Raw genomic sequence first — 26,483 nt, forward strand, 5'->3', positions numbered from 1 at the left:
GATAAAAATATAAAATGTGCATTTCATTTATCATATGACGACAATGCAGTTTTAGTTTTGCTTTGTGTTTCGTTGTTATTCCTGTGACATTTACGAGTTGGCTAAGCACAAGAGAGGTCTTAGGAGTTTTCGTTCTCTAACACTATCACAGGTAACATGAATAGTGTGAAATTTATATAAGTTACAAGAGTTAAATAACTATACTTTTTTTCACATATTTTAACGCAGAAAAGGAATTGAATTTTCACACACATGAGAGGAGATTCGATAACTGGATTGCTGGTGGGCGTCTTTTGGATTAATGGGGCCGCAAAACGGTCCATATGTTATTATGGACTTAGTGGAATGTTCTTAGTGGGTGTTCTGTGAGAGAGGAGACTTGCACGTGATTGTGATCTGAGTTGCAGAGAAGACACGTGATCTTTATTTTGTATTTAGAAGAACCGATTATAAAGAGATCTCGAGTATTAACTAGTGTACCACGATTTTAGTTCAGAAATGAATGGACGATGTTTTCTTGTAGAAGTCAGAATTTGATATCAGAGAACTGTAACTAATATATATATATATATATATATATATATATATATATATATATATATATATATATATATATATATATATATATATATATATATATATGTGTGTGTATGTATATATATATATATATATGTATGTATGTATATATATATATATATATATATATATATATATATATATATATATATATATATATATATATATATATATATATATATATATATATATATATATATATATATATATATATATATTGACTGCAATTCATCAGCACCTAACTTCAATTACAATTTTAAATTTCAATATTGAGTATGGTTTATGAACACAACTTAGTTTTTAAGAATCAAAATTTGAAGGGAAGTATTTCTGAAACTGTGTCTCCAGGCACTTCAGATGATCAATTATAACTCTTACTATTAAATCTTTGCGAAGGAGGTAATTTTTAATTATAGAATCATCTGTGGCTTTAAACATTTCTATAGAACCATTCTTCATCCTGTTTTTCCATATGTTAACTATTTTAGTAAAACTTTCAATTTTATCTTTTAACATAAATATCTTACATTTTGTTCCTTTAAGCGACATTTTTAAATCATTGATGTTTTCGAAAATATCCGACAAATATCACAGTTTTGAAAGTCATTTTGGAAAAAAATTAAAAAATCGGATTTCTGCTGAGTCAAAAATAGAACAACTTCATCTTTCAATTTTATTAATTTGTTTAAACTTCGCCCTCTTGAGAGCCACCTTACCTCTGCATGCAGTAATAAGCTTTTTTAATCGGAGTCCATGTCTTTGCAAAGGATTGAAAATAGACGACTCTTTAAGGGTACGGGTTTTAATGAAATTAATGATTTTGATGGTATCGCGAAGGACAACGTCTAACTCTGGTGATATATTTTTGGCTATGAGCAGTAGCGCACTCAGGATTTAATCTTGTGGGGGAGGGGGCCGAGTTAAGTATACGATTTGAGAATACACAAAACACACTGCATACGACCTAAGACTGAGCATCTGCAGTGATCGCAAATACATGATACCCATGGTCTCCTTTGGCCCTGCTCGGGCAAACGCAGTAGACTCAGCATGACAAAGGAAAACTTCGTTCGCCTAGCGTTCAGCAGTGGTCGTGATTCCCGAGAGCTATAGGATATTCCCACCTTATGTGACCGCTAATTCATAAGTAGTATAAAAATACAAGACACGACACAATATAAATAAAAAATAATTTTAATTAGGAAAAGATTTTTGGAAAATTGTCTAGTGTTTTTTCTTTTTCTTTTGGGGAGCCAGAGCCCCTTGGTCTCCCTGGGTGCGCCACTGGCCAGGAGTGGCTTCCATGGTCATGCAGTGAGTAAAAGTGATATGTTCCTTGCCACAAGCTTTACCTTTCGCTACAAATCCAACATTCTCACCCATCATTATGCCCGCACTGTCTGTACAGACTCCAACGCAATTTTCCACTGTAAAACTTGATTTGTGATTAATTCATCGACTTTGAGATATATAACTTCCCGCCCTTCTAAAGACTGATAAAACAATAATTCTTCATGTATGCTTCCATGAAAATTGTAGGGGTATGCTTAAGAGTATTTCTCCTGAACTTTCTAAAACTCACCACTTTGGCCATACTTCCTGCTAGAGGTTCAATTGGGGGCAAACGTTCATAGTCGAAAGGCTTTGGCATGTCTCAAATGGCTAGAACAACAGAACAACTTATCTATACAACATGCACGTTATAAGTAAGGTGGGGGCCTCATTGGACCATATTTTGTGGATGGGAAATGTGGACACTTTTTATATGTATTCTACGCTTGTTTCCACGAAGGTTGTCAAAAATGCTACAGACCAAACTACTTTTCAAACATATGGAAATACAAATATGATCACCGTCTTTGAGGAAACAAAGAATCACGAATGCTATTTTCGTACTAAAAGATTCGACATCATCTCAATTTGGGAATTTCAGCTAAATTCTGAAATTTCTGAAAACATAGCCATGAGAAACTTTATTGTTGCTCTTAGAATTCCAGATCCCATTTTGTCCCATAGTGCCTTCTAGTAGAACTGGCTGCTGTAAAATGTATGGCAAAACTCAATCCAACAGGGAAGTTATTCGATATCTGGACTTCAATAGCATTAACCATGGATAATGAAATACCAAGTATTTCCTATGGAACATCATAAATTTTTTCTTGATAATTTTTGACTGTAGTCCTGGGGTATACTTTGATATTTGACATGCCAAAGTGGAAGTAGTTGATGAACTCTTTTTATCAGTTTTGCCCATCACTGTGAATGAAAAATTAATATTCCCCTTTCATAGTGCCTATGGTTCGGAATTGGCACCCCATTGTTCTCATGCAGACCATTTGTTTACAAGTGTTTGCTGCACTCCAGAACTTGGCCTAGCCCGTGCTTGTGGTTATAAAAAATTTTAGAAATTTATGAGGTGGGTATTCAATTTTTCTAAAAAAATTGAAGGTGAAGAAAACACCTTTGCTCATTATATTAATACATTTCTGAAGCTAAACCAGGAATCATCTGGATGTCATGAGGGTAAAAACCAACGAGCTTATCTGGATGAGTTTTTGCTAAGGGAAGCTATTATACTAGATATTGAACACAATAATAATAACCCCAGAAAGCGTTCACTTGCTAAGTTTGTTTGAATCCTCTATGAGGAAGGCTTGGAATGAGAACCTTGAGAAATCAAACCTAAGTGGTTTCCTGTTATGAAGACTTCATAGAACTATTCCAAGATAACAGTAAATTTATACAACATGCACGGTTAATTTCAGATTGGCAGGTGAAGGTTGCCTACTCTCCTATTCAAGGCAACGATCCTGAAAATAGGAAAGGGAATGCTGTTATTCTCTTCATTTGTAGCTTTTTACAGTGGGATAAAGTTATATGGGGTCATGGAACCTTTGCAGCGGCGGCTTTTGTATACTACTATTGATTGTTATTTTCACTGAAAAACCGGGTGATTTTTCACTCTCCGCTGGTCACTGCATTGGAGAGCTAGGTGACGAACTGAACAGTGATGTCACGGTAAAGTTTGTCACAACGGCTCCCAAATCCTATTCCTAAAAAATGTCACGGGGGGTAGAGTAAGATTGTGATCAAGTGGATGGGTATTCCTCTAAATTATCGCATGGTCACAGATATTAATCTGGAATCTATAACAGCAGTTGTAAAGGGTCAGTCAGAAAACATTCATATTCCTTTGCCAGTTTCTGTTCAAAGGGAAAAATGGAGCTATCAATTCAAAACAACCTCCATAACAAAAAGAATTGGATACACTTTTGCGAAGCGCATTGTTTCAACTGACACGTGCAGTTTTCCCTATTGGTGTTTAAAGGATAATTCCTTACACTCATACACCCAATAAGCAAGAGGTGCCCATCTAGGGGCAGAAAATTAAATATCATTCTACCTGATAGGAAAAAAATCCATGGTTGTGTCCCACACAATAATCTGCAGTATCGCCCTTCTTTTGTACGATATACACGACTGTTATTGTTTACCCCGTAAGCAAGAGGTGCCATCTAGGGCAGTGGTTCCCAAACGTTTTTGTTCCACCGCCCCCTCAACTCGATAAACTCATCGTCAGTGCCCAATCCTTACTTACCCCCCACCCTACATACAGAAAAGCCATTCACAGAACCGACAAGGAACGGTAATAACATTTTTAAAACAAATTATTAATTTACAATTTACATTTATTTTCAATCAAATAAACACTTAACTTTGATATCAACTTTACATTAAAATCTAATAAAACATTGTATCAAATGACATTCAATAGTAGCTATTGACTTGAATGTTCAGAAAATCCTTAATGGTGGATGGGCTTCGTGGAGCGATAGCAGTTCTCTTATGTCTGGTTTAATATCACTTAGCAGGCGTCTTAAATATCTACGCCGAGTATTCTGGAGTCTATTTCTTTAGTTTCGAAAGAAGTTGCATGCCACACTAAAACCACGTTCCACCAAATATGATGTTGGAAATGCAACGAGGAGTATCTTAACAACTCCCCACAGTGAAAGATAGCGAGCAGAGATTTCTTTCTGCAACCAAAATTCTTGATAAGATTTCTTAAATTTTGGCTTCAGCTCAAAGTCATTTTGTAGTTCTTAATTAGATTCTTTACTAATTAGCTCTCAATTAGTTCTTCCTTCATCTCTCCCACTGCCTCAGTATCAGAAAATGGATTTATTTTCGAATATGGAACTTCCAACGAAAGCATATTCTTATATCGCCGATTCATATCTTACCTGATCCCCCCCCCCCTGCATACAGAAAAGCATTCAGCGTATTCAAAGAGTCACAGTAAACTTGCAGATAATCTGTTTGCACCCTGTGCTCTCTCCATCTAACTCGGACTGGTTCGGAAATTGGTAGAGCTCATGACGGCATAGGATTCGCTTCAACAGACTTAACTTAAAAATACATGTTGAGATAGAAGTTCTGGCCTTGATTAGATTGATATTATTGCCTTCCAGCTGCCAATTAATTCCATTAAATTTTGCAAATATATCTAATAAATAACCAACGTCATGGCTGATAGCTTTGAGATCATTACGAGCAAAGCCTTTTCGTCTTCAAACAAACTCTACAATGGTATCAAAAAGATCATGAAACCGTCTCAAACAGTTACCTCTTGACAGCCAACGAACTTCAATATGGAGCAGCAAAGGTTCAAAATATTCATTTTCATCACAGAGCTCTCGAAAAAGCTATCACTGAGAGCATGGGCTTTAATGTTATTCACTGCAGGTAAGTTGAGCAAGCGATCTCTGAGGTTTTTTTGGAAACTGATGTTGGCGATGAATGACACAGTGAATGGTAAATATATTTGGTACTGCGTTTTTCAAGTAGGAGACAAACCCACTGTAGCGACCTGTCATTGATGATGCTCCATCACTTGAACAAGAAAGTATGTTAGCAAGTGGGATTTCCTTATCTTTGAAGAACTGCTCAACAACATGAAATACTGCCTCCTCTTTAGTGTATGTATCTAGTAGCTTTGCCAATAACATTTGAACCAAACTTTCTTCCTATACAAAGCGCACATAAGATAAAAGCAAAGATTCATTGCCAAGTAAAGTTGATTCGTCCAGTTGTAATGCAAAGTCTGTTGTCGTTAATATGCAGCCTAATATTTCTTCAGTGTTAGCAGCCATTACATCTCCTCGCCTTTGCACAGAATTCTTGCTGAGAGGAATCGTCTTAATTATGTCGTATGGTGACTTATGTAAAACAGTACTCAGAACCGCACTAACAGCTGGCACGATGAGTTCCTCACCAATCGTACGTGGTTTTCCAGACTTTGCGATCAACGATGAAATGTTGCACGATGCACGCAAACCATCGGTGTTTTGTTGTGAAGCATTGCAAAACATGATTGTAATTGTTGGTCGCTATTGAAATTTGTGTCCCATAGATTGAACGAAAGTGAAATTCTTATTTGCTTTGTCAGGATGTACCTTCTTCATATGTTCGATTATTCTGGAAGGCTTCGTGGCCTCATTAGAGAAGACCCTTTCACATAATAGATACATTGGAAGCTGCTGGTTTATTGTACGCTGGTATGCATCCATATTTTAGGTATTCAATGCTAAACTGTCTTCATTACTTCTTTGACGTATCTGCATCTGCCATTTCTATTCTGGAACATGCAGAAATAAGCGTACATACATATTTGAAAACAATTTCTGTAAATAATAATCTATATTTTTATATCCTCACAATATAGCGTAACCTATAATTTGACAAGCTGTGACACAACATTTACATAGTAAAAAGCTTCATATTTTTGTTTACTAAACAAGAATATGGGAAAATACATTATAATACACTCAATACTATTAATGTACAAAAGGACAACTACTGAAATTACCAACAAAAAAGTCGAAAAATGTTTTGGAAAAAACAGTACATGTCTTGGAAAACAACAATATGGAAAACAACGAAAATGTCTTGGAAACAACAACAACAATAATCAAACAGCAGCAGTTAATTAATGTACATTTCAGTGTTTTACAGCACAAATTCAACGACTTATCTTGAACAATATACGCATGACTGTTATTATTTACCCCATAAGCAAGTGGTGCCATCTAGGGGACAGAAAACTAAACATCATTCACACCTGATAGGTAAAAAAAATCCACGGTTGTTTACCATAAACTAATTTGCAGTGTCTCCTTTATTTCGTATAATATACACTTGACTATCACTGTTTACTACATAAGCAAGAAAAATAAACATAATTCCACCTGATAGGTAAAAAAAATCCGTGGTTGTTTCCCACAAAATTATCTTTCCCACAAATAAAATATAAAAATATTATATTTGCCAATATAATTATCAGAAGGCTCACGTACAAAAATGGTGTAGATAGTTCAGATTGAAATTATGAAAATTAAGTGGATTTCTGTTGAAAGCCCCTTAAATCCATTTCTAGCGACAATTCAATAATTAATCCAGATGGTATTTCACGTTGATACAAGTTGTCTCGTGTGGTATCTGACATGCTTTCGGGAATCGAAAAATAAGACACTTGAACTCGAATGACGAGATACACCATGTTTGACTTGTCTAATAGAGACAGGTGAACCTTGGTATTTAGGGTCTATCTGCTCACTGAGGAGACCTCAAAAAACGTTGAAACCGGTCTGGGTAGTGACCCCACTCACAATGCATTGCAATATACGTCTTTTACTGAGATGTGCTTTATATTATGGTAAAATACTAAGAATAGTGATCAGAACTTTACCCACCTTTACAATGAGTTGCCCTGGTGTTGTGCCATCTTTAGACTTGAACTTTGTTTCAGGCGCAAACTTAATTGTTTGCATACTTTGGATTAGGAGTTAAAATAACCAAGCTTATAAAATTACTTGATATATATATATATATATATATATAGATAGATATTTTTTTTTTTTTTTTTTTTTTTTTTATTGTAAACATAACAATCTTATATACAGGATTAACCGGTTTTTGGTTCTCTGCAGTCAGACAGAGAGGTTACATACTCTTGTTGAGGTATGTTACATCGAAGTCACTTATAAGGCTAATTACATTTTTTTTTTTTTTAAATAAATTAAAGCCATTAAGAGTTATTTTAACATGATAACATAAGATCTTGTTTTAACATAAGAACATAAATGTGGAAGAACATAGAAGTTACTATTGCACAATATTATCTATTAACATGAGAGTGCCAGCTGATTAACTTTCGCACTGTTAAGCACAACAATCCTTCTTTCTTCCCCCTTTCTTTTTTTTTTGGGGGGGGGTAAAGGTGTCACTTCTATGCTGGAAATTGGATTATAATGCAGTCGCCCTGCTCAGCCAGGAGTTGATTCCGTGGATTCCATTCTTGGTGGAAAAGATCTAAGGTGTTGTTTTGCCTATGGTAGTGATGTTCGTGTAGGATCCGACATCTCACCTTTTGTTGGAAGGCTGCAGTGAGTTGGTCAGTTGCCTCTCTCTGTGAAGTTGCTGTGCTGTCTGGTCTTGTATGTCTGAGGTAGAAGTTGTATATTACCGCTTTTGCGGTGATGAAAAGGTAATTGCAGAATGAATGGTTATTTGGCTCCACATGGACGAGATTGAAATATTCCTCTTCTGTATGAAGATTACCACAGGTAAGAGCTGCCGTTTCCCGAGTCAAACTGATTAATTTAGTGTTGACTGGGCATTCCAAGTAGACATGCCGGACCGTTCCTAATTGGTAGCAGAAGAGGCAGTTATCTGAGACGTTTGAGTTAAATTTTCGTAATATAGTAGGAGTAGGTAATATATTATGCCACATTCTCCACTGAATATCTGCGTCAGGTTTGATGGCTCTTGTGCGATATGGTAGATCCCATTGAAATAGTGTTTGATCAGATGATGCAGGATTTTCCATCAAAGTGCTTTGGTTTGACTGTTGTGTTAGGGTGCTGTAGATCTTGTTGGTGTTGCTGGGTGTAAGTTTCTCCCATGAGTTATTGGTTTTTATCAGAAAGATAGGCGCCAAAACTTCTGAGTTTGGAGGAATAAGCCCCACTTCTGTTATGCTATCAGGCATAGCGGCTTGAAAAGCGGCCTTTACGGTGTCTATCTGCTCAGACTCATTCCCATATTCCAGGTTTTCCCCCCCCCCCCACCCCCCCCCCCCCCCACCCCCCCCCCCCCCCACCCCCCCCCCCCCCCACCCCCCCCCCCCCCCACCCCCCCCCCCCCCCACCCCCCCCCCCCCCCACCCCCCCCCCCCCCCACCCCCCCCCCCCCCCACCCCCCCCCCCCCCCACCCCCCCCCCCCCCCACCCCCCCCCCCCCCCACCCCCCCCCCCCCCCACCCCCCCCCCCCCCCACCCCCCCCCCCCCCCACCCCCCCCCCCCCCCACCCCCCCCCCCCCCCACCCCCCCCCCCCCCCACCCCCCCCCCCCCCCACCCCCCCCCCCCCCCACCCCCCCCCCCCCCCACCCCCCCCCCCCCCCACCCCCCCCCCCCCCCACCCCCCCCCCCCCCCACCCCCCCCCCCCCCCACCCCCCCCCCCCCCCACCCCCCCCCCCCCCCACCCCCCCCCCCCCCCACCCCCCCCCCCCCCCACCCCCCCCCCCCCCCACCCCCCCCCCCCCCCACCCCCCCAGTACCTGAAACTTCACTGAATAGACACAGATGCGTTTGTCTGAGCTGAAATTTGTAGAGCTTAGGAGTGGGCAAGATGTTATGCCATAGTCTCCACTGTATGTCGGAATCTATTTTGGCACACCTCGATTTATATGGAAGATCCCAATGAAAACTGAGGGGGCATGTGCAGCCTTGTAGATGAGAGGGTTACGGATGAATATACGAAGGGCGAAGCTGGAGATACTCACATGAAGAAGTGGTATATTTTCTTGTAGTTGAAGGGAAGAATTGGAAGTGAGACTTCAAGATGAAATTTCGGCTTCAAACTGTTTCTAGAAGGAATACGGATTCCCGGAGGTGTAGCGATATCTGGGTAGGCTTTTATAATAGCAGCTTGCATCAGTTGATATTGCTTTTCACATTTTTGGGTTGTTCATTGGTAGGCTTGTGAATGTTTTACACTTTAGGGTCTAGGTCCTAAAGTCCTAGAATCCAGACCCTATGATTCTTATTCCCTCAGTTCCATGAAGGGAAAAGAAAGGGCTGGCCAGTTGCGAGACTTGTTATGATTCTGTTCGAAAATAGTGGTTATGTAAGTACAGCTGACTCTGTTCATCCCGTCACTGTGTGATGAAGTTCTGTATTTTTCCACCGCTGTAGAGCATCTTTGTAAAAATGAGGTAATTTAGGAGGTGGTGGTACAGAACTGGCCATTCGGAGGATTGTGGAAAGTGCAAGTCCTCTGGTGAATGTGATTTCGTGATGTAATCGAAGGTTGTTACATAAGTATGATTGCACTGAAGTGTCTTTAGGAGGAAGATTATCCTCATGGATCTAATCTTGTTTTCAAGGGAAATCAAACCTTAACCTCCCTTATTGAGTGGCTTGTAGATTTCAGTGTATGTTGTCTAGTTAGTATTGTTCCAGATGAAACGTTTGATTCCCTTTTGAGTGGGATGGAGAAATTCTTCAGGGGTGTGCGTACTTTGAGGTATGCCATAACACACTGGCATCCACCTGGTTAACTATTAGTTCTCTTCTTCTAAGTGAAGACATGGAACGAATGCTATTCCATTTACCTAACACCTGTTCTAAATCGGTTGTGCAGCTGTGACCAGTTCAGTGTGTTATATATTTTGGTGTTGCCAAGGTGCACGCCTAAGTATATTTGTCCTTCACTTGACCCAGGTACATTCGATTGGAGAATCATTTCTAGCCTTCCATCTGCCTGACCACAAGCCAGTGATTTTTGCAGAATTTAATTTGGCCCCTGAAGCTTGTGCATATAATCTGTGTGCTTCCTCGGTTACTGTCATTTCTTCTTCATTTCGGATTATTACAGTGACGTCATCGGCAATATGCTAATAGGATTATTTTTTGATGTGGATCTGTTATGCTGGTACGTTTGGAGATGATGGTGTCGTGTACTCTTTTTAAGAAGGGTTCTATGCCAGTGTGTATAATTGTCCAGAGAGAAGACATCCTTTCCTGATCCCTCGAGAGTATGACAAAGTGCTAGTGAACCTGATGTTAATTTTTAAACAGGAGAGTGCATCCCTGTACAGCCGTTGCTCTGTTTCAATGATAAGAGGACCATAGCCAAATGCCTTTAGGACTTCATAAAGGTACTCGTGCTTACATTACAACGAAATTGAAATTAGAAAACTCACCGATCAGTAAATATATTACTTTCTTAAATATAAAGAGAGAATAGGCTTCATTTCGGCGACTCGCAAAATGCGACTCGGATTTTCACAACTCGTATAGCAGAGTATATCAGTCCTTTTCGCTATACCCTTTGGTATCTATTTGGTCTAGCTACTCACTGATGAAGCCTCAAAAAAGGCTGAAACCGGTCTGGGTAGTGACCTTCCTCCATAATGTATAACATCGTACATCTATTAGGAGATGTGTTTTACATTATGGGAAATACTAAGAATAACGATCAGAACTTTTACCACCTTTGCTGGGAGTTGCCCGAGATTGTACTACGTACTAGGACTACTTGCATTAGCTCACGCTAGTAGTCGCCGATACTTTTATAGTTTACTATATTCGTCATGAAACTCTCTGATTCCATTCTTTGAGTTTCTTATTCGGTTTTAAAGCAATGTGGTATTTAATATCCCCTTAATTTAAACGTATTACTTTCATTGTATAAGAATAAAAATATTATGAAAATCTAATTAAAATCTAAGTAAATAATTCATAAATACACAAAAAAGTATATTTTGTGAAATTTATCTTGCATTGCATTTACTTTTCATAGATTGGTATCAAAGCAATATCATTTCAATTTTCTAGCGAATAACATTTTCAGCGAATTTTGTCGCGATGAATAGTTCCCTGAGACATTACTGTTTTTGTGTTTTACCTTACTTATCACGCCTATTAGGGCATTACAACACTTGCTGATATTACAAATGCTTCTTTTGGGGATTGCCACTGAATTTATCGTAAGAGTATATGAGTGGTAAGAGGACAGGACATGCATACATAATTAATCTTCAGAGAGAGAGGCTCATTGGGAAGTAACCAGACATTTGGAACTCGGTAACCTAAAATACGAGTGCAGCAGAGAATTACTATTAGCTTATTTCGTGAGGATATTAGTTGTTTCACAATTTCTTATCATTCATAGCTTATGTTGACCAACTAGCGTTGATCAACAACAGTGCAGTGAAGGATTCACATGTGTTACGCAAGAGAAAGAGGAAGATGTTCTGGAAATCTTTTAGTAATTCTAACTCTGGTGCATGGGCATCCGCAGAGGGACGCAAACGGGGCACTTGCTCCCCTTGGGATCGAGTAAAAAATTCCACAAATTTTAATCGTGAAAGTGATTGAGATATGTAACCTTACACCCTCGACCAATGGACACTTTTTCTGTCATGAAATTTTATTTCGGGTTCAATGGTGTGTCGTCAAGTTTTGTTCCCCCCCATGGAAAAGTTTCTGCTGACGTCCATGCTCTGGTGTCACCGGTGATCAGTTGTTAGCTAATATCACAGAGTGGGGCTCAGTAGAAGTATTTGAGGATTTTAATAAGGAGCAGTTTGAGATCTAAGTAAAGCGATGCATAGGCCGACTTCCAATGAGTGAAAATATTTTTTGTGCATCTTTGGTTTCTGGCCAATCTTTATCTAGGATTTATTGCTTAGGAAAACACATGGAATAGTTGAGTAAAGAGATGGATTGTATGAAGTCTCATTTGATTTGAGTGCACCAAGAGATTAAGCGGCTTGATATAAGACTATCCAATCCTATATCAAAAAAAGAAGAAACTTCTGAAGGAGATAAACAGTAGGGGAGCGACTCTGAACAAGATCATTTTAAGGAATCTATGTGATTGGTAGTTCCGAAGATGACGTCATTGTGTCTGTGACGAAATGGGTTTCGAACGTTTGGAATTTTTCTGGGGACCATCTGTGTGTGTGACGTCATGTTGTTTGTTTTGTTTGCATATGGAATTGTGGGTATGGTAGCTACTTCTGACAAGATCAAGATAAGATAAGGAATCGTGCCGTGACAGGTTGTTCATATGATGACGTCATTGTGTGAGTGACATCATGAGTTTGGAATGTTTGGCATTTTTCTGGGGAACATCTGTGTGTGTGACGTCACGTTGTTTGATTTGTTCGTGTATTTAATTATGGGTGAATGGTTGGATATAAGGATTCGCGTCGTGATTGGTGGGACACTTTGAACAAGATCAATATAAGATAAGGAATCGTGTTGTGGATGTGTCTTGTTATCACATGAAGATAAGGGATGTATTAGTTAGTTGTAAATAAGTCACATTACTGTTTTGAATGGAAAAGGAAGATATATTAGTGGATAAGGATCCGTGGTGTGATTGGTGGGACACTATGAACAAAATAGGGGTGGGGTGAATGGGGGAAGTGACATCCATGTCGTAGATGCGTGTTGTTATGATTTGTAGATACCTAAATGGTTGCGTATGGCATTATGGGTGACGGTTAATGATAAGATAGTTTGGAATTTCGCTGGGGGCCCCTTCTGTGAGGGATATCACGTGGTGTGTTTTATTCGCATATAGCATCGTGGGTGATGTTTAGGGATAAGGAATCGTGACGTTATGTGTTTGGAAATTTCTGGGGAACATATGTCTCTGTGACATCACGTGGTGTTTTGGTTTACCTATGGATTTATGGGCGATGTTTTGATAAAATATATGTTGGAAATTCCCAGCGTGACAAACATCCATCATTGTCATCAAGTTTCGTGTCTCGTTGTCTATAGATGGCAGTACCAATTTTCCAATATAGTTTGGGCTATTTCTTTCCTGATAAAGGCTATGGGAATTCTTAGAGTAGAGTAGAGTAGAGTCAAACTGGGGGAAGCGTTTCGATCTTTTCAGAATAATTTAGTTATATGCTGGAGATGTTTAGAGAATAGCCAAACACACACTTTGTTTTCACATATACATAACTCATCCGAATATTTTGATTTGTCTACATTTAAGAACTTAAAGTTCATTACTTTTCTAATTAACGTTATCTTTTTTACAAAATGTTTGACTATTGGTATTTTTTACTTTATAGTCTAGGGAAAACTTAACGGCATTTAAAAAATAAATTTAAATAAATGGACAGTTAAGTGGATTACAAAACCTTTTGTATGTAGTCTAGAAATTCTAATAATAATTTAAATTATATACAATCATTCAAAAATGGCTCTTCTAGATGCAAATATTCCAAAAACTATATTCCAAAATATTTGAATTTTATATCCACAGCACAAGACACACTCATACATGAGTTGAAGGAACAATATTTCTGTAAATAACCAGAAAATCTAGTTGACTAAATCCTTTAGATTTCTATCTGTTTGGTTCTGTTCGTTAATTCCTTCGCACGGTTCTCGTGCTCTGTTTTCTGTTTTTCCCAAGCTATCTGTCCCCAATGACATCATAGTGTTGACCTTACTAGCAACTTCCTGTTTTTGGAATTCCGTTAGATTTGTTATTAAGACTTGTAGTTATTTTTTCTCTATTTTACTTTAAAAATCAGTTATCTGTATTTCGGTCCTCTTTCAGTTCCCACTGTGACTAGGTGATTTTAACATTCACGTGAATTGAACTATGCTTTTTACAGTAGAGGCAACAATTTTCCATTAACTCAACATGTCTTTTCCTGACTACGATCCTACAATTTCGCATCTCTAGAAGCGTAGATATGCGATTAATTTACAATAATTAATAGAATTGCATTAAGGTATAATGCTATGAATTTATATATCAATTTGTAATCAGAATAACTGAATAAAGTTTCACTGTGGAAATGCAACAACAGCACACATCTTTGTTCATTAAGTTACAAATGCATGTTTTATATTTTATATTGCTCAAATATTAAATCACCAAATGCTAACAGTCGCACTTTAATTTTAAAGCTCTGAACTTACTTATGTAACTGAAATTTATTTATTTTTCTTTCTTTAGCATTAGAAGTTTAAGTATCGAAAATGAGACAAAAAGGTTTTTTCGCATTCTAACTAAACAAAAATTAAATGTTTTAAAAATTAAAAAAATAAAGTGCAACACCAAGGCACCTCGAATCAAAGGCGGAGCAAGCTCCCTCGTTATCCTTGATATTTTCTCATCATGTAAAAGCACAGCCTCTAGGGGGTGTAATACTGTAATTACATTATGAGGAGAGGTCACTCCCCAGACCCGTTTCAACCTTTTTTGAGGTCTCATCAGTGAGTAGGTAGACCTGGAAGATAACAAAGTTTAAGTGAAAAGAACTTACATACCTTCACTATACGAATGCCATAAAGGTGTGCTTGTATATTATAACATAGATTGAAAGCCAAACGGCTATTTTTCTGGCAACCTTAATTTCTGCCTTTGATTCGAGTTGCCTTGGTGTTGCACTACCAACTGGTGACTTACACTTAGATTTGCCGATAGTTTTTTCGGTATGAAACTCATAGATCTTAGTCCGCTTAGAGTTTAACTTACTGGCAGTTAAACATCAAAAGATTCATATCTCCTTCATTAATTATCCATATTGTTTTCATCATTTTGTATCATTTAAATGAAGAACGGATCTGGCTATTAAGTACGTTAATGTTTCTTGATTTTTCTCTTTCAATGGCGAGAATTATTTGATATTTGCATGTTGATTCACTTGTTATCTGCATTCTACGATAACTTTTTATTTTCTACAACAAACTTTTTAAGAGTTTAGTAACTTGATGAGGTTAAAATATCAGTTGTCTCTCTGTAAATAACCAAATTCTACCACTCATATTGTAAGCATTGGTACGACTGTTTTTTTTAGTCTGGTGAAGGTATCTACAGATGTAGAAAAAAAATTGTCACTTTTCAGTTCACTTGTACTTTATTCACAAAACTACAATTCACTTATTTGCTTTGGTCTCTGTTTTTAATTCCCCCAACACTAGAATGTATCGGTGGTAATGCGAAATAAGTTTCGACTCATACTCAAGTCACTTGATTTTATCTATACACTAAGATACCTTTTTTCTACAGCAATCTTTTTAAGAGTTTTATTAACGTGTTTGGTTAAAATATATGTCTCTCTGTAAAATAACCAAATTTTAACAGTCGTACTTTAAGTACAACTAATTTTTCTAGTCTGTTGGAGGTATCTACAGATATAATAACAAAATTGTCACTTTTCAGGTGAAATATTCGCCACTAAAATTCTGGCTATTAATTTAATACCTGATTCCGTTTGCTTCTAAGAGCTGACACAGTTTCTTGAAATATTTGATAGCTTGCATGAACAAATAATTCTTTTAATACACAGAGTGGATTTTCAAAAAAAAGTCTCTGGTTAGTTTGTGGCATGAGGAAAAAAAATTGTGTAATGTCACTTATCTTCATCTGATAACAACACACATCCATGACGCAATTCCTTATCTTATCTTGATCTTGTTCAAAGTGCTCCACCATTCACGACACGAATCCTTATCTCCAACCATTACCCATAATTACGTACGCGAACAAAACAAACAACGTGACGTCACACACACACACACACACGCAGATGTTCCCAAGAAAATGCCAAGCATTCCAAACTAATGACGTAACACAATTTTTTTTTGTGTTACGAACAATGTGACGTCACACACACAGATGGTCCCCAGAAATATTCCAAACCCATGACGTCACACACACAATTACGTCATGATCAGAACAACTATTCACGTCACGATTCCTTATCTTATCTTATCTTGATCTTGTTCAGAGTGGCTACCCTACTACTGAGATCGACAATTAAAGGTACGAAAGTTTAACTAATGTGCAAAACTTGGTAACGATCACAGTGACGGGAGATTCGTGAAAAGCGTCAGGAGAATATGAAAAGTTTTTCGTCTGACAATTAAAGGTTAATTGGTCGGTTGTTTATTTGAAAAATAATATTTGTTTTGAGAAGAGTGGTAATATTTAAAAGCATGTTTGTTCACCACGACTTGTTTCGTTGTATACTGCATTGTGTGTTTGATAGATTTCGGCTAGGAACAACGTTCTTATGGACATACGTTCCCCGTATTTCCATAATCTATCTCCTTTAAGTTTTTATTTCTTCATATACCGTTCTGAAGCTTTAGACCGAACGGTATGTAATGGTGAAAGCAATATCAAAGAAACATTCCATCAGCGGTATTTTCTTAAGTTTAAGATATTATGGAGAAGTATAAATTCACAAGAGGGCCGCTTTCAACTTTGTTTATTTATCAACAATATGATATATAACTAAATTACGCCATTTATCTATTTAGAAAACTGTTGAGCTCATATAAGTTTAAATATCCTCCTTAAAGATTTTAGCTGTTTGAATTTGTGCTGGTAAATCTTCAGCGCCAGGCATTTAGAGGACCAGAAATATAAGTAAATAAATCTTGTACTATCTGAAGTTTTGTATCGTCATTAGAGTGGGGTATCATATCTGTCCTACCAGTTCCACTTTTGTGCTAGTTGTTCCTTTGCTTAAGATTTCTATTTTGCACACTACATCGTATTTAGTTTGGCAGTCTATATTTTCCTAAATACCCCAACTAAAGCTTGTGCACGTTCATGTCACCAATAAGGAAAGGAATTTGGAATTATATAAGCAATAGTTCAAAATGGCCGAAAAATGAAATTGATGAATTTAGTAGACCATGATAACTCGCCTAAATAGTTTTTCTTCTTTATCGCTGTTGACATGGATAACGTTTGAACCAGCGTACATTCGTAACCTATCTAAGTGTATTGTAAGATCGCTATCATTTGTTTGTCTTCAGGAATTCAGCTACCTTGCTTGACAACCTTCTTCACTATATTTAGGTTGTTATTATTGTGAATTATTTTCATTGAATTCACTAATTTGCTGTGTTTAAAACATCTATTTATATAGCTTCTTTTTTTTGCAGCACAAAAATATGCACTCAGATGTTTTCACCCAAGCTGATATGGTTTTGGATTTGATGGAATACACTTTAGATTTCAGTAACGAGAAAATGAATATAGTAGATACATTGGAGAGTCATATGGAACGACTTATGGCAAACGACAAAACCGCTGATGTTACCTTCTTGGTAGGCCCTGATAAGAAACGAATCAAAGCTCACAAGTGTATATTAGCAAACAGAAGTTCAACCTTAGATCAAAAGCTGTGTGAGGAAAATAGTCAGAATATGGAAATTCCCGCGTACGATCTATCAGTGAGTGGATTCACGATCATGAAGAGGTAAGTGATTAAAAAATTCTGTTCATACTATCTTTTGGAATAAAAAACAAAAAAAAATTACCCAAATGGCTTTTATTCCAAGATAAATAGGGAAGTTCTTTCATCCCTGACATAATAAAACTTAGTCTAGTTAGTCTCTATAGTCAATCTCTTACTATTGCATTCCAAATGCCGATCGCTTTGTATTCGAAAGTCACAGAGAATTTTTGCTGTTTCGTTTTCCAACACTGTCTCTATTTTATGCTGCCACCAGTTATCAGAAGTAGGAAAGCCATATTTTTTGCATACATGCCAATGAATTATTTTGGCCAGTTGATCATGGCGGTATTTATAGTCAGTTTGAGCTATTTTGCTGCAGGCACTGATTAAATGTTCTCCACTCTCATCTTTCTGATCGCAAAATCTGCATTTTCTGTTATTATTGATGTTGAAAATTTTTGCTTTGATTGCATTAGTTTGTAAATACCTGTTCTTGAGCTGCTAGAATAAATCCTTCTGTTTCTTTTTTAATGTATCCGTATTGTTGCCGTTGCCACGTTTTGTTCACACAATTTTATTCTCAGTATCTCGAAGAAATTGGCCATGCAAGGGTTATTATTATTATTACTATTATTAATATATATATTTATATATATACTAGAGGGTTCTGCCCCCCCCCCTAGCGCCTACGGCGCCCAACCCCTGAGTTCTGGGCTTGTAAGCCGTTAAGCTGGCAAACAATGAAGAGACAAAAAATGTGACATAAAAAGGTTTTAAATTTCGGCTTATCTTTTTATATAGAGAGAGTAAATTATTATTATTATTATTATCTGAGAACTCCAGGGAGCAAAGACTCATCGAGGAAGGCTGTAATTTACCCAACCCAGCTATCATACCTTCTCTTAAATTCATTTACATGAAATGCACTCACTACCTGTAAGGGCAAATTATTCCACTCACTCACTGCTCTCTGAAAGAAAAACCTAGCTCTTATCCCTTTCTTGACTGAAAGCAACCTTAACTTCCATGGATGCCCACATGTTTCCTCCCCGCCTTCCATATAACGAAAAATTTCATCAGCTGAAATCCTATAACACCCATTGAAAACCAGAGTCTGCAGTCCACATACTCGCAATATGTACTCATTTTGTAACTCTTCTTTGCACCTTTTCCACAGCTTTTTTATCCCCTTGGAACCCGGGAGACCAAATCTGCGCACAGAAATCCAGGTGTGGTCTTATCAAAGTCTTATAAACAGGCAAAATTACTTCTTTATTCTTACATGTCAAGGTTTCCTTCAACATAGAAATTATCCTCTTATTTGCAACTTTTTCTATGGTACCTTTGAACTTTAAATTCTTATCTACCAATACACCAAGATCCCTTGCCTTTTCAGTTTCTTGTAGCATAATCCCGCTAATATAATATGCCGCTGGAACTCTAATCACTCCATAACTTTACACTTAAACATAGCGTAAAGTTCTGCACTTTGTTGGGCCTATTTGCAAGGTGTATTTGTTTTTATAAACCAATAGACCCTGCTTGAAGTCATTAATGTATAGATTGAAAAATAATGGCCCAAGGACTGAACCCTGAGGTACACCACTGGTTACCTTAAATCTGACAAATTCACACCCACTGTATATCACTTTTTGATATCTGTCTGTTAACCATCCCCTGATCCAAGTCAATAGATTATGTTCCAATCCAATATTCTCCAGTTTATGCAACAGTCTATCGTGTGGGATCCTATCAAATACCTTAGAAAAATCCAACATTATCATAGTGTATTCATTCCCTTTATACAACTCGGCCGTAACATTGTTATAAAATATGAGCAGTATGCTAAAACATGACCTTCCTTTAGTAAATCCGTGCTGCTCTGCATGGATTTACTAAATCAATCATTAACTGAACATTCTCCTTAGCTTCTGATACCTATGTTCCATCTGCATTCAATAAAGTTATTCTTCCACATTCATTCTTTCTTTTGCTTGCGGCATAACGATAAACTTTTTTTGAATTGCCCTTAGCTTGCATGGCCAATTTCTTTACATACTCCGTTTAACTTGTGTCGTTCAGTATCAAATGATCCAAGCCATAAAGAAGCACAGAGAGAACCAATGATCTGATCAGGATAATCTTCAGGATATTATTTTCCAGCTAATCCGAACCTTGTTGTTTGAATCTTACCCATCAATTCTGTATGAGAGTCTTTACTTGTAAAGTGCATTCATCTGACGAACTGAAGCATGTTACAGAAATGCAGAAAATCTGTTGTTGAAAATTCCGGGTTTGTTAATAATCTTAAAAACCAGTTTACAGATAATTGGAAGCAGTATTTTATTAAATACAGGTGGTATGGCAACACGACGTGAACTCAGTGACTTCTAGAGAGGTGTCATCGTAGATTGTCACATTGATGGCATGTTCATATGTGCTACTGCCACCCAACTGAAGCATCGAAAATCAACGGTTAGCGATGTGATCAACAAATGGAGACGTTCTGGCATCACTAGTGCGGGAAACACGAGGTGGGACCAATGGCCGTTGATCGTGGTTCCATGAAGACAACTCAGTAACATAATCGTTATCATCATCATATCCTATACAACCCTTGAGGGTTGTAAAGGATATGACAGTATTGCATGAAAAACTTACACCATTATTAAATTGCTATCTACAAGTTTCCTTCAAATCAATCAGTTACTTGTCAAGACTCCAAAATTATGAGATCTTATATTTCTATCTTAGAAAGTCATAGATCCAGTAAAAAACGTTCCCTTTTATTCCAATATGACAAAGTTTGGAAAAGAGTTTCTGCCTCCACACCTTGTCAAAGGCATTGCTGAAATCTATAAAGCTGCAATGGTGGATTTATTAGGTTTGGTCTGGAAGTTATCTTGAATTGTCTGGGTCAAGTAGAAAAGTTGATCAATTGTTAAGTAATTTCTTCTAAAGACAGCCAGAAAATGTGGTAGTATACTATTTTTGTTTAGATTGTAATTCAAACGTTAGAGTGTCGTTTTTTTTCCATTAATTTGCCTGGAATTGACGTCAGTGAATTGGTTTATAACTTTCTGGTTGGTCTTTGGTATGAGTGTTGCTGTCTTCCAGTCTTTCGGAACTTTTCCTTGTTTTAGGCTATTGTTGTATAGGCGAAGTAGCCAATCTAGGGCTACGGAAGGAAGATATTTGATCATAATTGCTTGTATGTTGACTTTCTAAGAATTAGAACAATTCTAATTAGAATAAATAAAACCTTCACCAAGAAAGTTAAAATAAGACAGGGACTCCCTCAAGGTAGAATTTTGAGTCCACTCCTCTTTCCCATCTACTTAAATGACTTAGATAAAATATAAAGAATGAAACAAAGAGAGCTATGTTTGCTGATGATTTGGTCCTATTCTCAACTCACAACAACGTAGAAACAGCAGAAGGTCACTTAAACAAAGCCAAAGGTTTAGCCACATACTATGAAAACCAAAAAATCAAAATTAACCCAACTAAATCAGAAATCTCTGTTTTACTATTAATACCACCTCAGAAAGTGGAGATCAAATATTAAGCTAAACAGTCAAATAATTACGTTTAATGAAAACTCCAAATACCTTGGAGTTACTCTGGATCCATCGCTAAGCTTCAATAAACATATCAACAATGTTGCAGTCAGAGCAAAAAGATGACTAAATAACATGAAAAGTATCTCAGGTAAAGGTGGGGAGTCAATGCTAAAACCTTAAAAGTCACATACCTCTATTATCCGTCCCATAATGGAACATGCTTCGCCTATCTGGATGCAAACATCGTAAACCAGTTTAGAGAAGCTTATCAAAATTCAGGAAAATGCAGCTAAAATCATATGTGGACTAAGGAATACAACTCCTGGGGAAAATAGCAGAATTCGAATCCAACCTTGTTCCTTTAAAAATTAGTTGGCAAGAAAATCTTACCAAATTTGTAGAAAAAGGAGCCAACCTTGCGCATCATAGAACAAGTGAACGTTTTAAAAACTGGAAACCAACAAATAGAATACAGAAAAACTCAACAATGCATGAAATCATAGAAAATAAAATTCCCTTGGATTGTCGAAAGAAAATAGCCGACTACCCAGCATTTCCTCGCAATCAAGACAGGAAAAATATAGTTATCAACTCTAAAATAGGGAAACATGAGAAACCATACTAGAAAACTCTGAAATCTTGAGATCATTAGCCCTTTCAAAAATAATGGAATATGGACCTGACTCGATAAAGATCTACACGGATGGCTCCAATAATCCAAATGGCAATTCTGGGAGTGGAGTACTCATCTATGGCTCTCATAATATAGAAGTAAAAACAACTAACAGTATTCGATGCAACTCATACCATGCAGAATTAATAGCCATTAACACAGTACTGCAATATTTGGACAAACAAAACCTTAAGGAGTTTATATTTTTTCACAGATTCCTTAGCAGCTCTTCAAGCTATTAAGAACTGCTACACTAGCCATCAAAAAATACTTAGAGACATAGCAAAAACATAAACAAACTACATAAGGATTCCGAAATAATCTTCCAATGGATCCCATCCCATGTGGGATTAAAGGGAAATGAAACTGCAGATGAAGCAGTAAAAATGTCCACAACATCAAGTGATACCACAAATTTCGATCTTCTTTAAACCAAAAAGAAAACAAAAAAAAATATTCAGGATATGATTCACCACTAGTACTCAGCAGAACATCCAGGAACTACCGTCAACTCCGAGTTTAATCGCAGTGCCACTACCATTATCTCTCGCCTCAAGACCGACCACACAAGATCAATCAAGTTTAGCAATGCCTTAAAAGTCTTCCCCACCTGCAAAATCTGTAACATCTAGGAAGCAACACCAATGCATTTGCTAAGCTGTATGAATATTACCAAAAGTGAACTCTATAACAACTCAGAAAGAGTGCTGTATAAAATATATGTATATATAAAACAAATATATATATAAAATATATAAAACATAACATGACCTCTATGATCTGGTGTTAAAATATCATGGGATAATAAAAAAAAATTCTATCTTCTAAGGCACTTTTCACCGTATCTATCCACCTATATCTTAGTCTTTCTCTGGGCCTTTTTCCTGCCAAGCTGGCAAAAATCACTTGTTCTGCTAAACTTTCATTTCCCATTCTGTGTAAGTAACCCTACCACTTGAGATTAGCTCTGCTAAAACATTCCTGAATGCTAACAATATTAAGTTCTTTCCTAATATCATCATTTTTAGTATGATATTGCCATTGATGCCATCTTTTCACCCCCTAATTTTTCCGAGGACTCTCATTTCTGTGGTCTCTAGACTTTGGTCAAGTGTTTTATTACCAACCCAGATCTGATCCATAAGTTAAAATTGGTTTGACACTGCCTTGTATGCAGCTAATTTAGTGTTTTGACTAATTTCTCTCTTATTCCATATCAATTCATTGAGGTGACTTCCTACCATACCGGCTTTGTTGATTCTGTTGTCTATTTCTATATTTAATTTACCATCTTCACTAAAATTTGTGCCTAAGTACCTGAAATGTTTTACTTCTTCTATAGGTTCGCCATTCACATTGCAGTTGACATTTTCAATGCTTCTACCTATTTTCATTGTCTTTGTCTTTGCTGACCTTCATACGAAATCTATTACAAGAGTTATTCAATTTAGTCAGGGAATTTTGCAGACTTGTAGTAGATTTCTTTAGAAGTATAACATCATCTGCATAGAGTAAAGAGCTGAGGTTAACATCACTGATTTTGATATCAGGTTTAATACCCCTTTCCTTCATAATGTGAACCATATAGATAATGAATAACAGAGGGGATAATGTGCATCCTTGTCGCACACCAGATTGAACATAAAACATCTCCCTGAACTTCCTTGAATTCTAACTGCTGACTTGCAACTCAAATAAATACTAAGTATTGCTTGATATAATGCCCAACTGACACAATATAACTGTAGCGTATTAAATGGCTTCTCTCTTGGCACCTTATCATATGCCTTTTCCAGATCGACAAAACTTAAATACAGATCTTTGTTATATTCCCATGCTTTCTCATCTATTTGATGTAAAGTGAAGTTCTGATCCTGACAGCCTCTATTTGGCCTGAATCCATCTTGTTCTTCACCAAGCTTTTCTTCCACAAATCTTCTCAACCGTTTCTCAAGTATACTGACATAAATCTTGCCAGGACCACTCAGTAGGTAAATACCTCTGTAATTCTCACATTCAGTTTTATTTCCTTTTTATATATGGTACTATGAAAACTCTACTCCAATCATCGGGAAATCGTCCCGATATCCAGGCCTTCAGAACTATGAGGAGCAGCCAGTCTAAGATATTTATACCTACATACTTGAGCATTTCTGGTCTAATATCATCTACTCCCGCTGCCTGCCTTTCTAGATTTCAGGCTTTTGATGGCTTTTTCTACTTCAAATATGAATATGTATTCCTCATTGCATGCCTGGTCAGCGTTTTTTTACCACTTTGATGTCATCACTGATTGTTTTATTTAGCAGATTTTCAAAATATTTACTCCATACTTCAAGGATATCTTTTTCACCAGTTTTCATAAATTATAGATGACAAAGGTGACTTTGTCATCTATAATTCCTTTTACAGTACTGTCTCCTCCATTTCCGAGCTTTTTCAACAACTTTCAGAATATTTTGCCAACTTCTGGATATTTATTTTCTATGTTCTTACCAAAGTCTTCTCATGACCTTTGTTTAGCTTGTTTTACACAGTGTTTAGCTTTCTTACATTTGTCTCTGTATTCATAATATTCTGGATAATCAGTTGCTTCCTACACTTTGCAGTTTTTATTGAAAGTACTCATGTTACTACCAAGACGACAATGCCCCAGGCCACAAAGCTGCAGCTGTTATGGAATGGCGTGAAGAGATTCGTGTTAAAAGACTGCCCTGGCATTCTGACTTTAACCCCATCGAATACCGGTTGGATGAATTAGAGTCTCCAGGCCAGATCAGCACATCCTCGATCTGACGTTCAGCTCAGTGCTGCTTTGATGGAAGAATGGAGACGAATCCCACCTGATGTCTTGCGAAGATTGGTGAAAATCCTCAAAGGGTGCAGCAGATTATTTAATCAAAGGTGGACATTCCCGACATTAGGGTTCGCCTGCTGGTATGAATGGTAAATTGCTAAAGTGCCCGGACAATTATTGGTAGATACGAGTAGTGTATATCTAGCTTAGGCAATCGATCTGTATCTTGAACTATAAATAATACTTCAAGACGCAAGGTTTTGGTGTGGTATTCTGTTGCTGATAGATTCTATTTGGCAAAGGGATTTCTGTAATGTTTTTGCCATATAATTGGGTTAACACTGTTATTATGTATTAAATGTAGAAAAAAAAAGGTTAATGAAATAAAATGTTACTGATGTTTTTAAAAACTCTCTTTGCAGGTATCTCTACACCAACTTGTTAGATGAAATGTCATTGGAAGAGATAGCAGCCACTCTGCAGTGTGCTAGAAGATTTGATGTCGATGAGCTCATAAACCACTGCCAAAGACGTTTTAATGAGATTCCAATAAATGAGGGTAACATATGTCGTATGATTTATTACGCAAGTAAATTTGAACTATCAGATGATGTTCTTTATAAGTGTCATCTGTACGTCGATAGGAAAATAGATGAAATTATTACCAGTACATATTTCGAGGAAGCTGATCAAAGTGTTGTTGAATTCATAATAAAAAGAAATTCCCTGAATCTTTCTTCGGAATTTGCCCTTTTTAAGAATGTTCGAAAGTGGGCAGTACTGGAATGTGATAGAAGAAAGTGTGTTGGAAATAGCGAGCCTTTGGAAGCAATACTGCTTCCTGTAATGCGTCACATTCGTTTTCTAGTAATGTCTGAAGAGGAAAAACGTCTTGTGGATACTCAGTATCATCTGAAGTACATGATGTCTTGCAAAGAATCTGAAAAAAGACTGTATAAAGACATGGAAACTTATGAACTAAAGGAAGTCCTAAGTTATGCAGTACTGAAGGCCGAAGAGAATTATTATCCTGACTTTATAAAAAAAGCAGTAATTTGGACAGATATTAAAGTAATAGAGGGATATCTGTTTTTCATTGGATTTCAGTTCTCTTTTGTTAAGGGTAAATGTCCTCATTATGGATTGATTAAAAACTATCTTGAATTGGGAGAATATCAGGTGACATGCACGGTCGAATATGATAATAAACCTTTAAGAAATTTTCTGGAGAAGAATACAGACGATATGGATTATATTAAGTTTATGTTAAGCAAACCTATTCTTTTGAAATCTAGCACTCAAGGCAGAGTTAATATTTATTTAAATTTTCGTGTAAAGAAAATAAGCATGGATCTGATGTGGCGTGAAATCAATGTGAACAAGACGTACCCACTTTCTGCCAGTGCCACCACTAAAGCTGAAATTTCGATTTTCAAATGGATTGTTCCTAAATCAGAGAAGAATAAATTCAACGTACAGTTGCTTTGGAAACCATAAACCTCAACACGTAAAAATGATTTGAAAGATCGTCTATATGAGCTGTCCTCACACTCCCATTTTGAAAACTTGTAT

The 26,483-nt window shown here is 37.0% G+C and overlaps 1 protein-coding gene across 1 annotated transcript; it reads left to right on the forward strand.

Moving 5' to 3' along the window:
* Nucleotides 1–17: 17 nt before the first annotated feature.
* On the forward strand, nucleotides 18–26,483 carry LOC150098605 (uncharacterized). Its single transcript, XM_090405592.1, has 3 exons — nucleotides 18–151; nucleotides 17,583–17,899; nucleotides 25,334–26,483. The coding sequence occupies exons 2-3, from the start codon at nucleotides 17,592–17,594 to the stop codon at nucleotides 26,406–26,408; spliced, it is 1,383 nt and encodes a 460-aa protein (XP_090261718.1). The 5' UTR covers nucleotides 18–151; nucleotides 17,583–17,591; the 3' UTR covers nucleotides 26,409–26,483.

This window comes from Typopeltis vanoorti, chromosome 15 (assembly GCF_054136105.1).
Source record: "Typopeltis vanoorti isolate ZY-2024b chromosome 15, IOZ_Tvanoo_1.0, whole genome shotgun sequence".
NCBI lineage: Eukaryota > Metazoa > Arthropoda > Arachnida > Uropygi > Thelyphonidae > Typopeltis > Typopeltis vanoorti.

Excerpts from the sequence above, each read along its gene's own strand:
- LOC150098605 (XM_090405592.1), top strand. The coding sequence starts at position 17,592 with ATGCACTCAGATGTTTTCACCCAAGCTGATATGGTTTTGGATTTGATG. Across the intron at positions 17,900-25,333 it reads GGATTCACGATCATGAAGAG|GTATCTCTACACCAACTTGT; the intron begins GTAAGTGATTAA and ends CTCTCTTTGCAG.